This window comes from Rosa chinensis, chromosome 7 (assembly GCF_002994745.2).
Source record: "Rosa chinensis cultivar Old Blush chromosome 7, RchiOBHm-V2, whole genome shotgun sequence".
Classification (NCBI taxonomy): domain Eukaryota; kingdom Viridiplantae; phylum Streptophyta; class Magnoliopsida; order Rosales; family Rosaceae; genus Rosa; species Rosa chinensis.
In genome coordinates this window covers 2,193,793-2,210,203 of record NC_037094.1, presented here as the reverse complement: position 1 = coordinate 2,210,203, position 16,411 = coordinate 2,193,793, and the positions used below count along the sequence as shown (strand labels likewise).

The 16,411-nt window shown below is 37.0% G+C and overlaps 1 protein-coding gene across 3 annotated transcripts; it reads left to right on the top strand.

Moving 5' to 3' along the window:
- Positions 1-300: 300 nt before the first annotated feature.
- On the top strand, positions 301-5,283 carry LOC112176089. Of its 3 annotated transcripts, XM_040510068.1 has the most exons (3): positions 301-608; positions 1,647-1,843; positions 2,389-5,283. In XM_040510068.1, the coding sequence occupies exon 3, from the start codon at positions 2,398-2,400 to the stop codon at positions 5,248-5,250; it is 2,853 nt and encodes a 950-aa protein (XP_040366002.1). In that variant the 5' UTR covers positions 301-608; positions 1,647-1,843; positions 2,389-2,397; the 3' UTR covers positions 5,251-5,283. The 3 variants fall into 3 exon arrangements, with proteins under 3 accessions (XP_040366002.1, XP_024169678.1, XP_024169677.1); XM_024313910.2 differs by lacking the exon at positions 1,647-1,843; XM_024313909.2 differs by lacking the exon at positions 1,647-1,843 and having other exon boundaries at positions 301-643.
- Positions 5,284-16,411: the final 11,128 nt, after the last annotated feature.

Sequence of the window (16,411 nt, the reverse complement as noted above, 5' to 3'; positions counted from 1 at the left end):
AGCTAGTCGATATCTATTTTATAGAAGAAGTTATGACCGTTTTATTGCACTGAGGTCAAGTCTGCCGGAAATCTGTTTTGTGTCAAAAGAGTTCTAACTCAATTTTGTTTCTTCATCATCTATCTTAGTTTGTTTTCAAACTTGAGTACCATTTGGACAGAACATTTAGACTGTTATAGTATAAATATATTATAGTATAAATATCTACATATTGTAATAAGTACTTGAGTGTATAGATAAGTACTTGAGTGTGTAAATATAGGTATGAAGACTTTTGTGGCATAAAGTATATGGGGAAGCAACAAGCATGGCAGCTTTCATAATTGCAGCAACCAGGTGGAGCTGCAGCTATGATCATTGAAGCCACTATAATGGACTTCTTACCATTACATTTACACTACAATGTATTCCTATAAATACCCTCTTTTGTGAGAATAAAAGGAGACCTTCCTTCATCAATTTTCCATCTTCTTCCTCTTTCTATTTTCTTACCATAGCAGTTTTCATATCTTCAAGGAGCTTAGCTGTGCCATCCACCCTCCTAACTGTGATCACCACCTTGTATCGCCACCTTAGAGCTGCTTTGGATCTTTGGGACGTAATCAAGGGTTGTTCATTCCACCGTTATCATCATATCTTCACGGTTTTGTGTAATTGTAGATAGAGAATTCTGTTTTTATTTTCTTTATAAACTGAAATTATGAGTTCATAATCTTATTTTTGGAACAATTTTGATGCTCTTTTCAAAGTAATATTAGTTTATGTGTTCTTGATCTTTGTGTGTTTCATCTATATGAAAAGATAATCTGATTTTGTTTTAAAGAAAACGTTTACATGTTTTTGGTTCTTTGGTTCGAAACATAGAGTGATTGCATGTAATTGGAGCTAGCAATTAGGTTTATGCTTTGTAATCCTAATTCAAATGAGTAGTAAAGGCTTAGGACATAAGTCGAAATCAGATTGTTTATGCATTGAATTGACATGCTTTGTGTACATGGATTTGCATAATTATTAACCAAACTTTCACATGAACTTAATGATTTGAAACTTGAGTTTGCATGATTGCTTTGATTGTGTGAAACCTGTTTTCAAAATATATTGGTTAGGTGCTTTGCTTGATCAATTGTGTAAAGGGAAGTAAAATAAGAGACATTGTTTGCTTTTAACTTTGTTTCTTGGTTGATAACTTTTCATGGTATTAGTAAAGGATTAAGGATGCATGTAACAAATTGATCTTGAATTGTAGTGGATGAATTGTTACCAAAAGTTTCTGTTCATGTTTCCATTCATCTTCAACTTTTTGTTTTCCAAAATTTTCATTCCAAAACTCCCCAAAACCTTTATTTGATTTCGTGATATGTGTTCTTGTATATAAATTTGTGTTTTTAGCTTTTCGTACTTGTAAATATTTCAAATATAATTTGAAAGTACCTTAAAAGAACTCGTGAACTTTGTTTAAGTTTTTAGGATGTTAGTTTCAGTTCATGTGTGTTTTTATAGTTAGTTTTGTGTTAGAATTAGTTTTTATTTAGATTTTGTGTTTGTGTTATATTTATTTGTATTTACTTATATTCCTGTTCTTTGTTTTATTTTTGTAAATAATACTTCTTATTGTTTAATTTCTTTATTTTTTTACACAATTACAGGTGTACCCTCAATCCCCGGATAGAACGATCCCTATTTACCATATACTAACGATGACATTTTAAAGGGTTAAATTGCGTGCTGCTTAACAGCGCACCAATTTTTGGCGCCGTTGCCGGGGATTGAAAAATCTCCATGTAAATCACACCACTGTTAAGAAATTGAGGTTGGTAAGGGGTTGTGAATCATAACGGAATAGGTGAAGTCTCTTTTGTTAATATTGGCCTAAACTCCTTATTGGTGCCTAGTTCAGGTCCCTTAAGGTTAAGGGCGGCTCTTATTAACACTTGTTGAACTGTCTTCACACTTATGACCTTTCTCATCTTAGTAAGAAAGCCTATGTGAAATGGTGTCTAGAAAGGGGACAACGTTTTTGCCAGGTTCTTGAATCCAGAAGTGAGTACAAATGGGCCTAAACCACCATGTGGGAGTAGCTCATGCCAAAATGGATTCTGCCTCTCTTGTTCGCCCTCCCCCACCTGGCCATTTCAGTAAGGTTGCCCAAAAGATTTGAAAGATTATTTGTGTCTAGGCGACTATACTTGGGCCGCATGTCTAAACCTTGATTCACAATGTCTTATTGAATTCAGCTACTTAAGAAAAAAAAAATTGTAAAACATACATACATTTTCGTTGGTTTTGATTGTACATATATCATATATATGTGACCTTTTTATGTGTATACCTTGTTCCACGTCATTTTGATTAATTTATTAACTTCTTTCATTTCCATTTCAATTACAGGATCAATGTATGTCCGGACCATCTGAACCACCCAAAGTATCTTCATTGACTGTCATTAAGGAAAGACTCGAAAGACTTAAGCAAAGTTCAGATCTTTTTGACGTCACCACCCAGTTTCGTGAGCTTCAGTTAGATAGTGAAGGAAACCGAGTGGAGGGTGAATCAGAAGCATCCAACACACCATTTGATCAACCACCACCACCACCTCAACCAATGGCTCTCACCATCAGACAACTTTCCACCTCTGCTATTCCACCAGGAGGAGTCCCCACTTGTATAATCTATCCTGATGCAGCTGAGGGGAAAACAGCTAATTTTGAGTTGAAATCTGGATTAATTCATCAGCTTCCTACATTTTATGGGCTGTCTATAGAGCTACCTAATAAGCATCTCCAAGAATTCCAGTTCATTTGCACAAGCATGAAACCACAAGGAGCTGATGAGCAAATTTTAAAATTGAAGGCCTTTCCATTTTCATTGGCTGACAGGGCAAAGCAATGGCTTTATGAGTTGCCAACTGGACACATTACATCTTGGGATGACATGATGAAAGCGTTTCTAGAGAAGTATTTCCCCACATCTCGTATCATCACGCTTAGGAAGGAGTTAAGTGGTATCCAACAAGGACAAGATGAGTCCTACGCAGAGTACTTTGAAAGGTTCAAGTCTCTCATCACTCAATGTCCTCAACATGGTATGAAGGCTGAGACCTTGCTCACTTGCTTTTATGATGGGCTCACAAACTTGGAGAGAGACATGCTTGATGCTGCTTCTGGAGGCTCTTTTGTGGACAAAGAGCCAGCTGAGGGGATGTCATTAATTCAAAAAAGGCCCTTGAATCAACAACAATATGGAAGCTCTAAATCCACCCGTACACGTGAAAAGGTCAATGAGGTAAGTACTTTGGTTCAATTGGAAGATAAAATTGATAAACTTACTTCTCTTGTATCTCAGGGCATGAAAGGACAAGTCATGGCGTGTGGAGTGTGTTCTATGCAAGGGCATGTCTCGGATCAATGTCCTCAACTCATGGATGGAGGCAACTATGAAGGTGTCAACGCCTTGGGCTTTCAACAAGGGTACCAACGTCCTAGGAATGATCCATTCTCAAACACCTACAACCCTGGATGGAGGGACCACCCTAACTTCCGTTGGAAGGACAATGATAACTTCCAAAGTGCACCTCAAGGCTTCCAACAACGTCCTCAAGGCTTTTATCAAAAGCCACAAGCTCCTAACCCTACTCCTTTTAATTCGAATGCTAATACTAATGTTTCTTCTTCTTCTTCTTCTAATGATGAATTGATCAAGGTACTAACTAAATCTACTCAAGCTTTGATTGCAGGTCAAACTCATCATGGGAACCAAATCAACACTATATCCACGGATGTAGCAGAGATGAAGAAGCAAATGAGCCAAGTTGTGGAGTTCGTGGGTAAGTTTCATGAACAAGGTAAGCTTCCAAGTGGAACCATCCCAAATCCTCACTTTGAGCAAGCTAAGGCCGTGACTACAAGGAGTGGTAAGACCCTTGTAAATCCTCCAAAGCCTCCCAAGAAAGTTCCAACGTCAACTTTAGAGGAAGAGGAAGACCCTGCCACGGCTAAGGACCAACTAAAAACGTCTCCACCTTCCCATGCAAAACCGGATACTCAAGGTAACGTTTCTAACTCTTTCAATTCGGTTTTTGCTAATCCATCTTATTCTCCCTTGCCTTTCCCAAGTAGAATTGCTAAGTCCAAGAAGGATGAGGCCGAAAAGGCCATCTTGGAGACCTTCAAGAAAGTGCAAGTGAACATCCCTCTCCTTGAGGCCATAAAGCAAATTCCTAAGTATGCCAAATTCTTGAAGGAACTTTGTACCACAAGAAGGCAAACACGTGAGAAAGAGGTGGTGAAGGTAAGTGAGAATGTCTCAGCCGTGCTTCAACGAAGAATGCCTGAAAAGTGTAAGGATCTAGGGTGTTTTTCTATCCCTTGTGTTATTGGAACTACTAGATTCGAAAATGTCATGCCTTATTCTGTTTATGAAACTCTAGGTCTAGGTGAACTTAAACATGATAATGTTATTATTCAATTGGCTGATCGATCTAATGCATACCCTAAGGGGTTAGTGGAGGATGTACTTGTGCAGGTTGATGAGCTCATCTTCCCAGCTGATTTCTATGTTTTAGAGATGGAGGAACCCTCTCCTACGTCAACACCACTCTTACTAGGTCGTCCCTTCATGAGGACGGCTAGGACTAAAATTGATGTGTACTCCGGAACCTTGACAATGGAATTTGATGGAGAAGTTGTTGCCTTCAACATCTTTGAGGCTATGAGGTATCCTTTAGTTGATTTTCAATCATGTTTTTCTATTGATATTCTTGATGATCTTGCGCAGAAATTCATGGAGAGTATGGAGGAGGATGCCATGGCTTCAACCATTGCAAATGGCGTTGGTTTCTTGGATGATGGTGCCACCATGCCTCAGGAAGAACTCACGGATTCATATGGGGTCGTGCACCTTGAAAACGTTGCTTCTCTTGAGGCAACGCCCTTTTTGAGTAAGTCAATCCCTTCTTTGTCAATTCCCATTTCTACTAATAAACCTCTTACTTCAGTGATTCAGGCGCCTACCTTAGAATTAAAGCCATTGCCAAATCACTTGAAGTATGCTTACTTGGGAGACAAAGAGACATTACCTGTGATCATATCTTCATCTTTGATGTGTACTCAAGAAGGACAACTAGTGGACATGCTCAAGAAACATAAGACTGCTATTGGTTGGACGTTGGCAGACATTAAGGGAATAAGCCCCACCACTTGTGTTCATAGGATTTTGCTTGAGGAGGGAGCCAAGCCAACTAGGGAGGCTTAAAGACGTCTCAATCCACCCATGATGGAGGTTGTGAAGAAGGAGGTTATCAAACTCCTTGATTGTGGCGTCATCTACCCTATTTCAAACTCCAAATGGGTTTCACCAGTTCAAGTTGTTCCAAAGAAGTCTGGAATAACTGTTGTTAAGAATGCAGAGAATGAGTTAGTGCCTCAGAGAACTGTGACTGGACATCGAGTTTGCATAGATTATAGGAAGCTCAACGCCACTACTAGGAAGGACCACTTCCCTTTGCCATTCATTGATCAAATGCTTGAGAGGTTAGCTGGCCATGAGTTCTATTGCTTCTTGGATGGTTATTCTGGTTACAACCAAATTGCCATTGCTCATAAAGATAAAGAGAAAACGACCTTTACTTGTCCTTTTGGAACGTTTGCCTACAGAAGAATGCCATTTGGACTATGCAACGCCCCATGTACATTTCAAAGGTGCATGGTAAGTATCTTTTCTGATTTTATTGAGAAAATTATTGAAGTTTTTATGGATGACTTTTCTGTTTTTGGGAAAAACTTTGAAAATTGCTTAGGTAATTTAGAATTGATACTTGAACGTTGTGAAGAAACTAACCTTGTTTTAAATTGGGAAAAATGTCACTTTATGGTAAAACAAGGGATAGTTTTAGGGCATATTATTTCTAAGCATGGAATTGAAGTAGATAAAGCTAAAGTAGATCTTATTAGATACTTACCCTTCCCTACAAGTGTGAGGGAGGTTCGTTCTTTTCTTGGACATGCAGGTTTCTACAGGCGCTTTATCAAGGATTTTTCCAAGATTTCTAGGCCGCTATGTTGTTTGCTACAAAAGGATGTGGCATTTGAGTTTGATGAGGATTGCAAGAAGGCATTCAACACTCTGAATGAGCTTCTAACGTCCGCCCATATCATGCTTCCACCGGATTGGTCTCTACCTTTTGAGATCATGTGTGACGCCTCAGATTATGTTGTCGGAGCCGTGCTTGGTCAAAGAAAGGACAAGAAGCCCTACGCCATCTACTATGCTTCTAGGACCCTCAATGATGCTCAACTCAATTACTCTACAACTGAAAAAGAACTTTTGGCTGTTGTTTTTGCCTTAGAAAAATTTCATTCATATTTATTGGGTACTAAAATTATCATTTACTCTGATCATGCAGCTTTGAAGTATCTAATGTCAAAGAAAGAGGTGAAACCAAGGCTAATTCGTTGGATACTCTTGCTACAAGAGTTTGACCTTGAGATCAAGGACAAGAAGGGCTCAGAAAATGTTGTTTCCGACCACTTGAGTAGGCTTGTGCATGATGAGGACGCATACCCTTAGTGGAGACGTTTCCGGATGAACAACTCTTTGAAATCCAGGTAAGCGTACCATGGTATGCTGATATTGTTAATTACTTGGTAGCTAGGACTTTTCCTAACGATATGACTCATGCACAACGTGACAGACTTAAGTATGTAGCTAGGCAATACGTTTGGGATGATCCTTACTTGTGGAAATATTGTTCTGATAAATTGATAAGGAGATGTGTGCCTAATAATGAACAAAAAGCGATACTTGAGTTTTGTCATTCTAAGCAATGTGGTGGTCATTTTGGCTCTGATAGAACTGCTAAGAAGGTGTTGGAATCTGGTTTTTATTGGCCTACTTTGTTTAAAGATGCATATGAATTTTGTATGACATGTGATAAATGCCAAAGAACCGGTAACTTAGGACCTAAAGATCAAATGCCTCTAAACTCTATTATAATTGTTGAAATTTTTGATGTGTGGGGTATTGATTTTATGGGACCTTTTCCTTCATCTAATGGTTTTTTCTATATTCTTTTGGCTGTGGATTATGTTTCTAAATGGGTGGAAGCAAAAGCCACTAGGACTAATGACTCTAAGGTTGTTGCAGAATTTATTAAATCTAACATCTTTAGTAGGTTTGGCATGCCTAGGGCTATCATTAGTGATGGAGGTTCTCACTTTTGCAACAAGACCATTGAAGCTTTGTTTAGGAAGTACCATGTGACACATAAGGTTTCAACGCCTTATCATCCTCAAACAAGTGGACAAGCAGAAGTTTCAAATAGGGAGATGAAGAGGATACTTGAGAAAACTGTAGGACCATCAAGGAAGGATTGGAGCCAACGTTTGGAGGATGCTTTATGGGCATATAGGACAGCTTACAAGACACCAATTGGGATGTCACCATTTCGGTTAGTGTGTGGTAAGCCTTGTCACTTGCCTGTAGAATTGGAGCATAGAGCTTGGTGGGCGGTGAAAAAGTTCAACATGGACTTGGATGAAGCAGGACTTCATAGAAAGTTGCAACTCAATGAGCTTGAGGAAATTCGAAATGAGGCCTATGATAGTGCACGGATTTACAAGGAAAAGACAAAGGTTTTTCATGATAAGATGATTCGTGGAAAGACCTTTGTAATAAGGAGCCAAGCAACTGGAAGTGAGTTCAAGGTGAATGGACATCGTCTTAAGCCTTACTATGAGGCGTTTGTGGAGAAAAATGTGGAGGAAGTACCCCTCCAAGAGGCACCACAACCAAAGGAATAAATGAAGGTACCGTCTGGCTGCAAGACGTAAAATACAAGCGCTGCTTGGGAGGCAACCCAATTCAGAATATAATCAGATTTGCTTTCTCTTTCCCTATTTCTTTTTATTTTTCAGTTTTTCTCCCTTGTGTTTATTTTAGGATTTATATATTTATCTTTCATTTTGAGTCCTATAAATATTTTTGGTCTTTCATTTTTGAGTCCTATATATAAAAATAAAAATAAATAAATAAAAAAAACTGCATTCATTCAGTCTTATTAAATTCAGCTATTTACAAAATAATAATAATAATAATAATAAATAATAATAATAATACATTTTTCTAAGCCATGTCAGCATCTCCGGAGGAGTTAAGGCTAAGCTCAAGGGAAATGCGAGAACCACCGCCATAGCCGCTACCTCCCTAGGAAGTAGTCTTCATGTTGCCACATATTTCCTCACCATGCATGGGGAATAGTGGAAGGGTTTCAATCTCCTGGTGATCTTCTCCTCGTTGTTCCATGATGGATCCACCAACACCAGCAGGACAAGTTAACCCAAAATTGAGATTAATCGATCCATCAACACCAGCAGAACAAGTTGACCCAAAATTGAGATTAATGGATCCACCAACAAGCCCTGATACTTGCATGGGCACATGAACATCCGAAGTTAACTTCTTCTTCTGCCTCTCCCGAGACTTGTGGTTTTGGAACCAATAAAAGACGTTCTTGTTCTCGACCTGTCCGTACTGTTTCAACTGGAGAGTGATCCTCTCAACCTGCTCTGGAGTTGGGTTCTTACCTCCATTTTCATAAAACTCCTTGAGGATTCTTATTTGATCTGTAGTAGGCGCCCACCTGGTACTGCTCCGCCTGCAATGCATGGTAGAACTGCTCCCGGCTGCTTTGTTGCTTCCTCCATCCTCCGTTGGTTGTTGGGCTTGTGGTTCCATTAATAATGGGTGAAAAGTGGTGCTACAGAGTGATTAAGAAAGATTGGAGTTGATGAAATGATTTTTGGGTTGGGGATTTGGGTTTAGACAAGCAATAGCCGAAAGCATGCCATAAATCCAGGAAAAGAAAGGACGCGTGGGGGAATCAAACGGATCTCGAGGAGCTGTGATGTCGCTTTTGGGAAGCGCACAATTTAACCCTGAAATATCGTTAGTAGTATAAGCAAATAGGGATCGTTCTATTCCGGGGATTGAGGGTACACTTGTAATTGTGAAACAAATAAAGAAAAGTATTATTTACAAAAATAAAATAAAGAATATAAATATATACAATTGTATAAACAAATAAAGAATTAAAATAATAAAGTATTATTTACAAAAATAAAATAAAGAATAGAAATATATACAAGTAAACACAAATAAGGGGGGAATTAGGATTCTTAAAATTGAAAATTAAGATAAATAAAATAAAGAAAATGTAAAACATATATACAAGGGTGGAACGCAAGGAACAAAGATCAAAACCACATCCATATGCAAGAAATCCAATTACAATTCCTATAGTTGATTTTAAATGTCATGAGAGAGGAGTTGATCATGTGAAACATTCGAAAGCAAATGATTTCCCATATTTTACTTTTCAATGCTAATTAACCTAAGCGAAAGCACCTAGATTAATCCTATCAAACATGCAATCAAGCCCTAGAAAGCTAGTCAATTATGACATGTTCAACGCATTAGACATAGAGAAAGGCTATCAACTCAAGTGTACAACTTAGTATGGAAAAGTCCACCTAATTGCAATCCTCTTTAATTAAATTCGGTCTTTGCACAAAACCTTTACTACTTTGATTCAAGTTTACACAAAACGAAAAGTCGATTTCATGTTCTTAAACCTAGCACCATTCATATCAAAACCCTAAGTGTTTGCAACCACATAAGATTAAAATACAAAAGTTTTCTATCATGCAAATTTAATTAAACAAACCCACATAAGCAACATAAAAATCAACATATAGAAATCACAACTTTATCTCAAAACATATAAACGGGCTTTAAACTTTGCCCTTAACATTATTTGTTAACTAGAATTCATAGTTTTACAAAATCAAACAAAGAAAACAAGAGAAAGGATATAATACACCTTGAAAGATGAATGATAAAGCCTTGAGACGAAGAACTTGAAGATCCTTGAAAGCAAGCAATCTTCTAGGGACGACACAAGGGTGGATGGCGGTTGAGAAATTGATGTATTGCATGGCTTCTCTTTCTCTTGGCTTGAAAATGAAGAACAAGAAAACTAGAGAATGGAAAAGAAATATGGAGAGGAAATGGAGAGACAAGGAGATGGAATGGATGAAGGAATGTGTTTTAGAATGAGATGAGAAGGTGTTTATATAGGGAAGAAAAAGAAGAGTGAAATGATGAGTGGAAGAAAAATAATGAAAGTGGAGTATGAAAGTGATTTGTAAAATATGGAAAAGAAAGAGAAATGATGAAATGAAAGCAAAGCATGAAGGTGCAGCAACATGGAAGTGATGATGATCTATTAAAGAGATTGTAGAAAAAATATATCCAAGGAAAAAGAGAAAAGCATCTAGCTTTCTTCATGTGGGTGGGAAACATGAATATGTGGTGTTGAGCTGTTTTCAGGTCAGTTTCTTCCCCTTTATTCCTTCAATTATTTCTCCAACAAGACTTCATTATATGCCTTTGACTTCTTCATATGAAATGTTCCACTATGAGTGTAGATCATCCTGACAAATTTTCAGAGCTTCAATCCATGTGGTTGGGCTGGAAATGCTGCTGGACCTCTTACAGGTCCAGTTTTCCGGTTTTGCTTCTGTAGAAAATTGGGCTGATTGTTTGAAAGCCTTCCACTCATATTTTTCTCTGGCACTCTTCATAAGAAATGATCATTTGGGTGTCTAGAATGGATCTGGAAGGTTTCAGCTCATTTGAAGTTCATTTGGTCAGGCGGCCGCTCCTTCTTCTTTGCTTGGCTTGGTTTCTCCTAGCCGGAGTAGGAATATGTGTAAAATTGATCTTTTAGTACATTTCCATTTTTCTCCATCATTTCCAGGTAATTATGGACCTAACGCTCATTTCACCTTCATTTACTCCAATGTACCTAAAAATAGAAATTGAATTAAAAATCGATTCAGTTAAGGAATTAACTAAGCAAAATGTGAGGAATTAACTATTAAAATATCACATTAAAATGCTCCTATCAAGCTGTAACAGACAAGCTACAGCCGAAAGTAAGTCTAATTGCCATAAATCCAGGAAAAGAAAGGACGCGTGGGGGAATCAAACGGATCTCGAGGAGCTGTAACAGACAAGCTACAGCCGAAAGTAAGTCTAATTGCCATAAATCCAGGAAAAGAAAGGACGCGTGGGGGAATCAAACGGATCTCGAGGAGCTGTGACAGACAAGCTACAGTCGAAAGCAGGTCTAATTGCAGTAAATCAAGGAAAAGAAAGGAATATTTACGCGTGGGGGAGTTTTTCATGTGCATACGTGTTTCTTGAGCCGTGAACTGTCATAACTCTTCTCCTTCCCGGAGAAGCTTTGTTAAAACCGTGTGCTTGTTGAGATTTCTACCCTATTTTGTGTTTTATATATACCTCCTTTTTTGTCTCTTCCAGATTTTACTAAGGTTTGTCTAAGCGTGCAGTTTCAAATTCCTTCTACTTCCTCATGGCTCGAACCAAGGTTACCCCTCACAGGGTCGTCAATCAACGCCGTGTTCTCTCTTTGGAGGAAGAAGGTCGTCAAGCGGCCACTAGAGCTGGGCTTACTCATCCATGGGACCATCGTCCTATCCGTGAGCGTACCCACAGTCCCCCTCCTCTGCCTCGTCGCTCTCCCAGACTGCATCCCGGAGAGTCTTATTCCTCACCAGCTGCTCGTGCTCCTCGGCCTATGGCCACCCTGGAAAGCTTGTCGGATTCGATTGATGATTTGCGTTCCTCTCTCCGCGATGGTATTATGGTGACAGATTGGAGAGTCAATTGCATGATCGATTACATCTCTGAGATGAACTGCTCTTTGATCCGCTGTCACACTGCAATAAACAAGCTTGCTCAGGAAGTCAATAACTTGCAGAGTTATCCTCCTGGGTTTCTTCGCAAGGATGCTACTGCATCACACCATGAGGACCCTCCTCCAGAGGCTGAAACCAGCAAGAGGGCTGCCACTCACCCGCATACCGCTCCTCCAAAGGAGTAAATGGAGGTACAAGTCTAGGCTGAAAGACTTTAAACATTAAGCGCTGCATGGGAGGCAACCCATTTCAACTGTAGCTGTGGAGGAGCCATCAAACGCAGATTTGTTTTCTTGAACACTTCCTTCTATTTTATTTTCATGAATTTTAAAGTTGTTTTAGGTTTCGTTACGTTAACTTTCTCTTCTATGCTTGATTTATGCTTTGCATGCTTTATATTTGTTTATACATTGAGGACAATGCATGAATTAAGTATGGGGGAAGGATTATTGCTTTATTGTGTTTTTAGTAGTTTGTTTAAAAAAAAAAAAAAAAAAACTGTTTATAACAAAAGAAAATGTTGTGATACACTAAGGTATATTGGATTAAACATAGTCTTGAAAAATGGTAGCTGTTTCAGTCCCATTGCACATCGAGACTCCCTGTTCCCGTACCCAAGTGTTGAAATTGAAATTAAATTGTTAAAAAAAAAAAAAATTATTTCTGTTTTTCTTTGAGTCTTAGGATGCCTTTTAACTGTCTATGATGAGCTTATATCTCTGAAATTAAGGCTAAAAGAGGATCACAAGATTGGGATAATATTTGATGATATTCTTTGGTTAATTATGATTTATGAAAAGCATATGACTGTGTAGTAGATATGGTGCATGCGTAACTTTGGTACAGAATATGAACATGTGGATGATAAGTTATGATTCATAATAACCCTTGTGAGAATTTGAGCCATGTGCCCTTTCTTTGTTGAGTGATTAATGAAAAAAATGAATTATACTCTTATTTTCTTGGCGATGATTTTGTTGATCTCATTATTCTTTCATCTTGATTGATTACATGCCATAGATTAATTTTGATGGACTAGAGAATGCTAGAATTCACTTTTATGCTTGTTGAAACTTTTATCAATACATGTCCCTGATTTCGGAAAGGATTAAAGGCACTTAGGATTTTTACCACCATAGCCAAATATAGTCTGTGTCCCTATTTGTGCCCGTCATGGGACTCCTCTAGTTTAACCATTTTGAGCCTACTTTGAGCCTTTTTATTTCATCACCCTCAAAAATCCCTTAACCCTTAACCTTAGTATAGTTATATCTTTACCCTTTGTTCTAAAGATTTAGTAGAGCATATTTTTGAGACTTTGCTTGGAGTTTTGGTGTCAAGGAAAACTTTTGAAGACATGAAGAAGTTCAAGTGAGGGGGTAGACTTGTCCATATGTAATGTTTGTATGTATTTGCCGAAAAAAAAATATGAAATCGAAAAAAAAAAAAAAAGAAGAATATTACGGCAAAATAAAATAAAAAAAGTTGTGTTATTGTTTATGGATTTTAGTCCCCTATACTTAGTGGATTTGGAGTTTGTTTTAAAGTGAAGGCCCATTGTTGAGAAATTTGGTTTTTGTCCAATTCACACTTGTTCAAGAGAAGGTTAGAATAAAGCATAGGCCCAACATGATGTCATTTGGCCCTTTTATAAAGCTTTGGAGGATACATGGCGTCATGTTTGTATGGTGGATTCGAAATTTAGTCTCTCTACATTAATAAGTGCTCTACTAGGTTTTTAGGATACTTTGTGATTTTCTTATCCGTTTGTTTCTTTAAACCTTAAGCCTTGGCCCTATTACAGACCTTTTTGATCCTTAAGATGGGACAGCATTTGATCTGTGGAGATGAGTTATAAGAGTTGAACCTATGGCTTGGGTTCATTCGTGCATGTAGTTGATATCTTTCATGAGATCTTGAAAAATTATATTCACAAAGTGCATTTCATTTCTTATATATGTGAGCTATTTGATTGCCTCAAAATATTTTCTCTCACATATAATTGAGTGATTAAAGCTTTTAAGCATGAGCCTTGAATCTGAGAGAAGAAAGAGTGATATATTCATGTGAGGTTTGAATCATGACTTGTTTGAAATATGTTAAGCTCCACCCACCACCATTGTTTACTCCCAAGTCTTACATGCTTATATGTGGATTATATTTTGTAATTAGCTCTTGAATATCTTGATGATGTGATTCATGGTTAAGTGCTAATCTTGGTGACTTGAAAGTATGAGATTTCTGAGACAATATGTTAAAGGGCAATAGAGGTCTTTGTGACGTCAACATCTTGATCTTTGTCTTTGAATTTAGTTTTTGTTTTAGTCTTTTATGTGTGACGTTTTTCTTCTTTCTGTTTTGTTTTGTGTTTTACAATTTTTGGTTTCTTTGATTCTTTGTGTTTTTTTTCGTTGGTTTCTTTGTTTTGTGTCTCAGTCTTTTTGGTTTGTTAGTTTTTGATTTTGCAAAGGGACTAGTAAAAGTTAAGTGTGGGGGAATTTGATAGGAGAATAAAATGTGACGTTTATAATGTTTAAACCCTATATTTTGCTAAGTTATTTCCTTTATCTTGATCAATTTAACTTAGTTGGTGTTTTTACAGGTAAAATGGAGATCTACTCATACTAGGAGACCTGTGGAAGACATGTGGAAGCATCTAAGAAGTCTGATGAAGATAATTACCGAACTGAACACAAATTGTGCTTTAAAAATCAAATCCATTACCAGATTCGGAAAACTGCCACTGCAGATCAGTCAACTTCAACGGAGTGTCAAAAATCGTTCAGAGCTCAGAAAATTATGATCTTTATATGGATAGAAAGCTACGGATGTCTAGTTTCCAGAACTTTTTACAGCTAGTCGATATCTATTTTCTAGAAGAAGTTATGACCGTTTTATTGCACTGAGGTCAAGTCTGCCGGAAATCTGTTTTGTGTCAAAGGAGTTCTAACTCAATTTTGTTTCTTCATCATCTATCTTAGTTTGTTTTCAAACTTGAGTACCATTTGGACAGAACATTTAGACTGTTATAGTATAAATATATTATAGTATAAATATCTACATATTGTAATAAATACTTGAGTGTATAGATAAGTACTTGAGTGTGTAAATATAGGTATGAAGACTTTTGTGGCATAAAGTATATGGGGAAGCAACAAGCATGGCAGCTTTCATAATTGCAGCAACCAGGTGGAGCTGCAGCTATGATCATTGAAGCCACTATAATGGACTTCTTACCATTACATTTACACTACAATGTATTCCTATAAATACCCTCTTTTGTGAGAATAAAAGGAGACATTCCTTCATCAATTTTCCATCTTCTTCCTCTTTCTATTTTCTTACCATAGCAGTTTTCATATCTTCAAGGAGCTTAGCTGTGCCATCCACCCTCCTAACTGTGATCACCACCTTGTATCGCCACCTTAGAGCTGCTTTGGATCTTTGGGACGTAATCAAGGGTTGTTCATTCCACCGTTATCATCATATCTTCACGGTTTTGTGTAATTGTAGATAGAGAATTCTGTTTTTATTTTCTTTATAAACTGAAATTATGAGTTCATAATCTTATTTTTGGAACAATTTTGATGCTCTTTTCAAAGTAATATTAGTTTATGTGTTCTTGATCTTTGTGTGTTTCATCTATATGAAAAGATAATCTGATTTTGTTTTAAAGAAAACGTTTACATGTTTTTGGTTCTTTGGTTCGAAACATAGAGTGATTGCATGTAATTGGAGCTAGCAATTAGGTTTATGCTTTGTAATCCTAATTCAAATGAGTAGTAAAGGCTTAGGACATAAGTCGAAATCAGATTGTTTATGCATTGAATTGACATGCTTTGTGTACATGGATTTGCATAATTATTAACCAAACTTTCACATGAACTTAATGATTTGAAACTTGAGTTTGCATGATTGCTTTGATTGTGTGAAACCTGTTTTCAAAATATATTGGTTAGGTGCTTTGCTTGATCAATTGTGTAAAGGGAAGTAAAATAAGAGACATTGTTTGCTTTTAACTTTGTTTCTTGGTTGATAACTTTTCATGGTATTAGTAAAGGATTAAGGATGCATGTAACAAATTGATCTTGAATTGTAGTGGATGAATTGTTACCAAAAGTTTCTGTTCATGTTTCCATTCATCTTCAACTTTTTGTTTTCCAAAATTTTCATTCCAAAACTCCCCAAAACCTTTATTTGATTTCGTGATATGTGTTCTTGTATATAAATTTGTGTTTTTAGCTTTTCGTACTTGTAAATATTTCAAATATAATTTGAAAGTACCTTAAAAGAACTCGTGAACTTTGTTTAAGTTTTTAGGATGTTAGTTTCAGTTCATGTGTGTTTTTATAGTTAGTTTTGTGTTAGAATTAGTTTTTATTTAGATTTTGTGTTTGTGTTATATTTATTTGTATTTACTTATATTCCTGTTCAGCTGTTCTTTTTTTTATTTTTGTAAATAATACTTCTTATTGTTTAATTTCTTTATTTTTTTACACAATTACAGGTGTACCCTCAATCCCCAGATAGAACGATCCCTATTTACCATATACTAACGATGACATTTTAAAGGGTTAAATTGCGTGCTGCTTAACAGCGCACCACTTGGTGGTTGAATAGGTCCACAAATATCA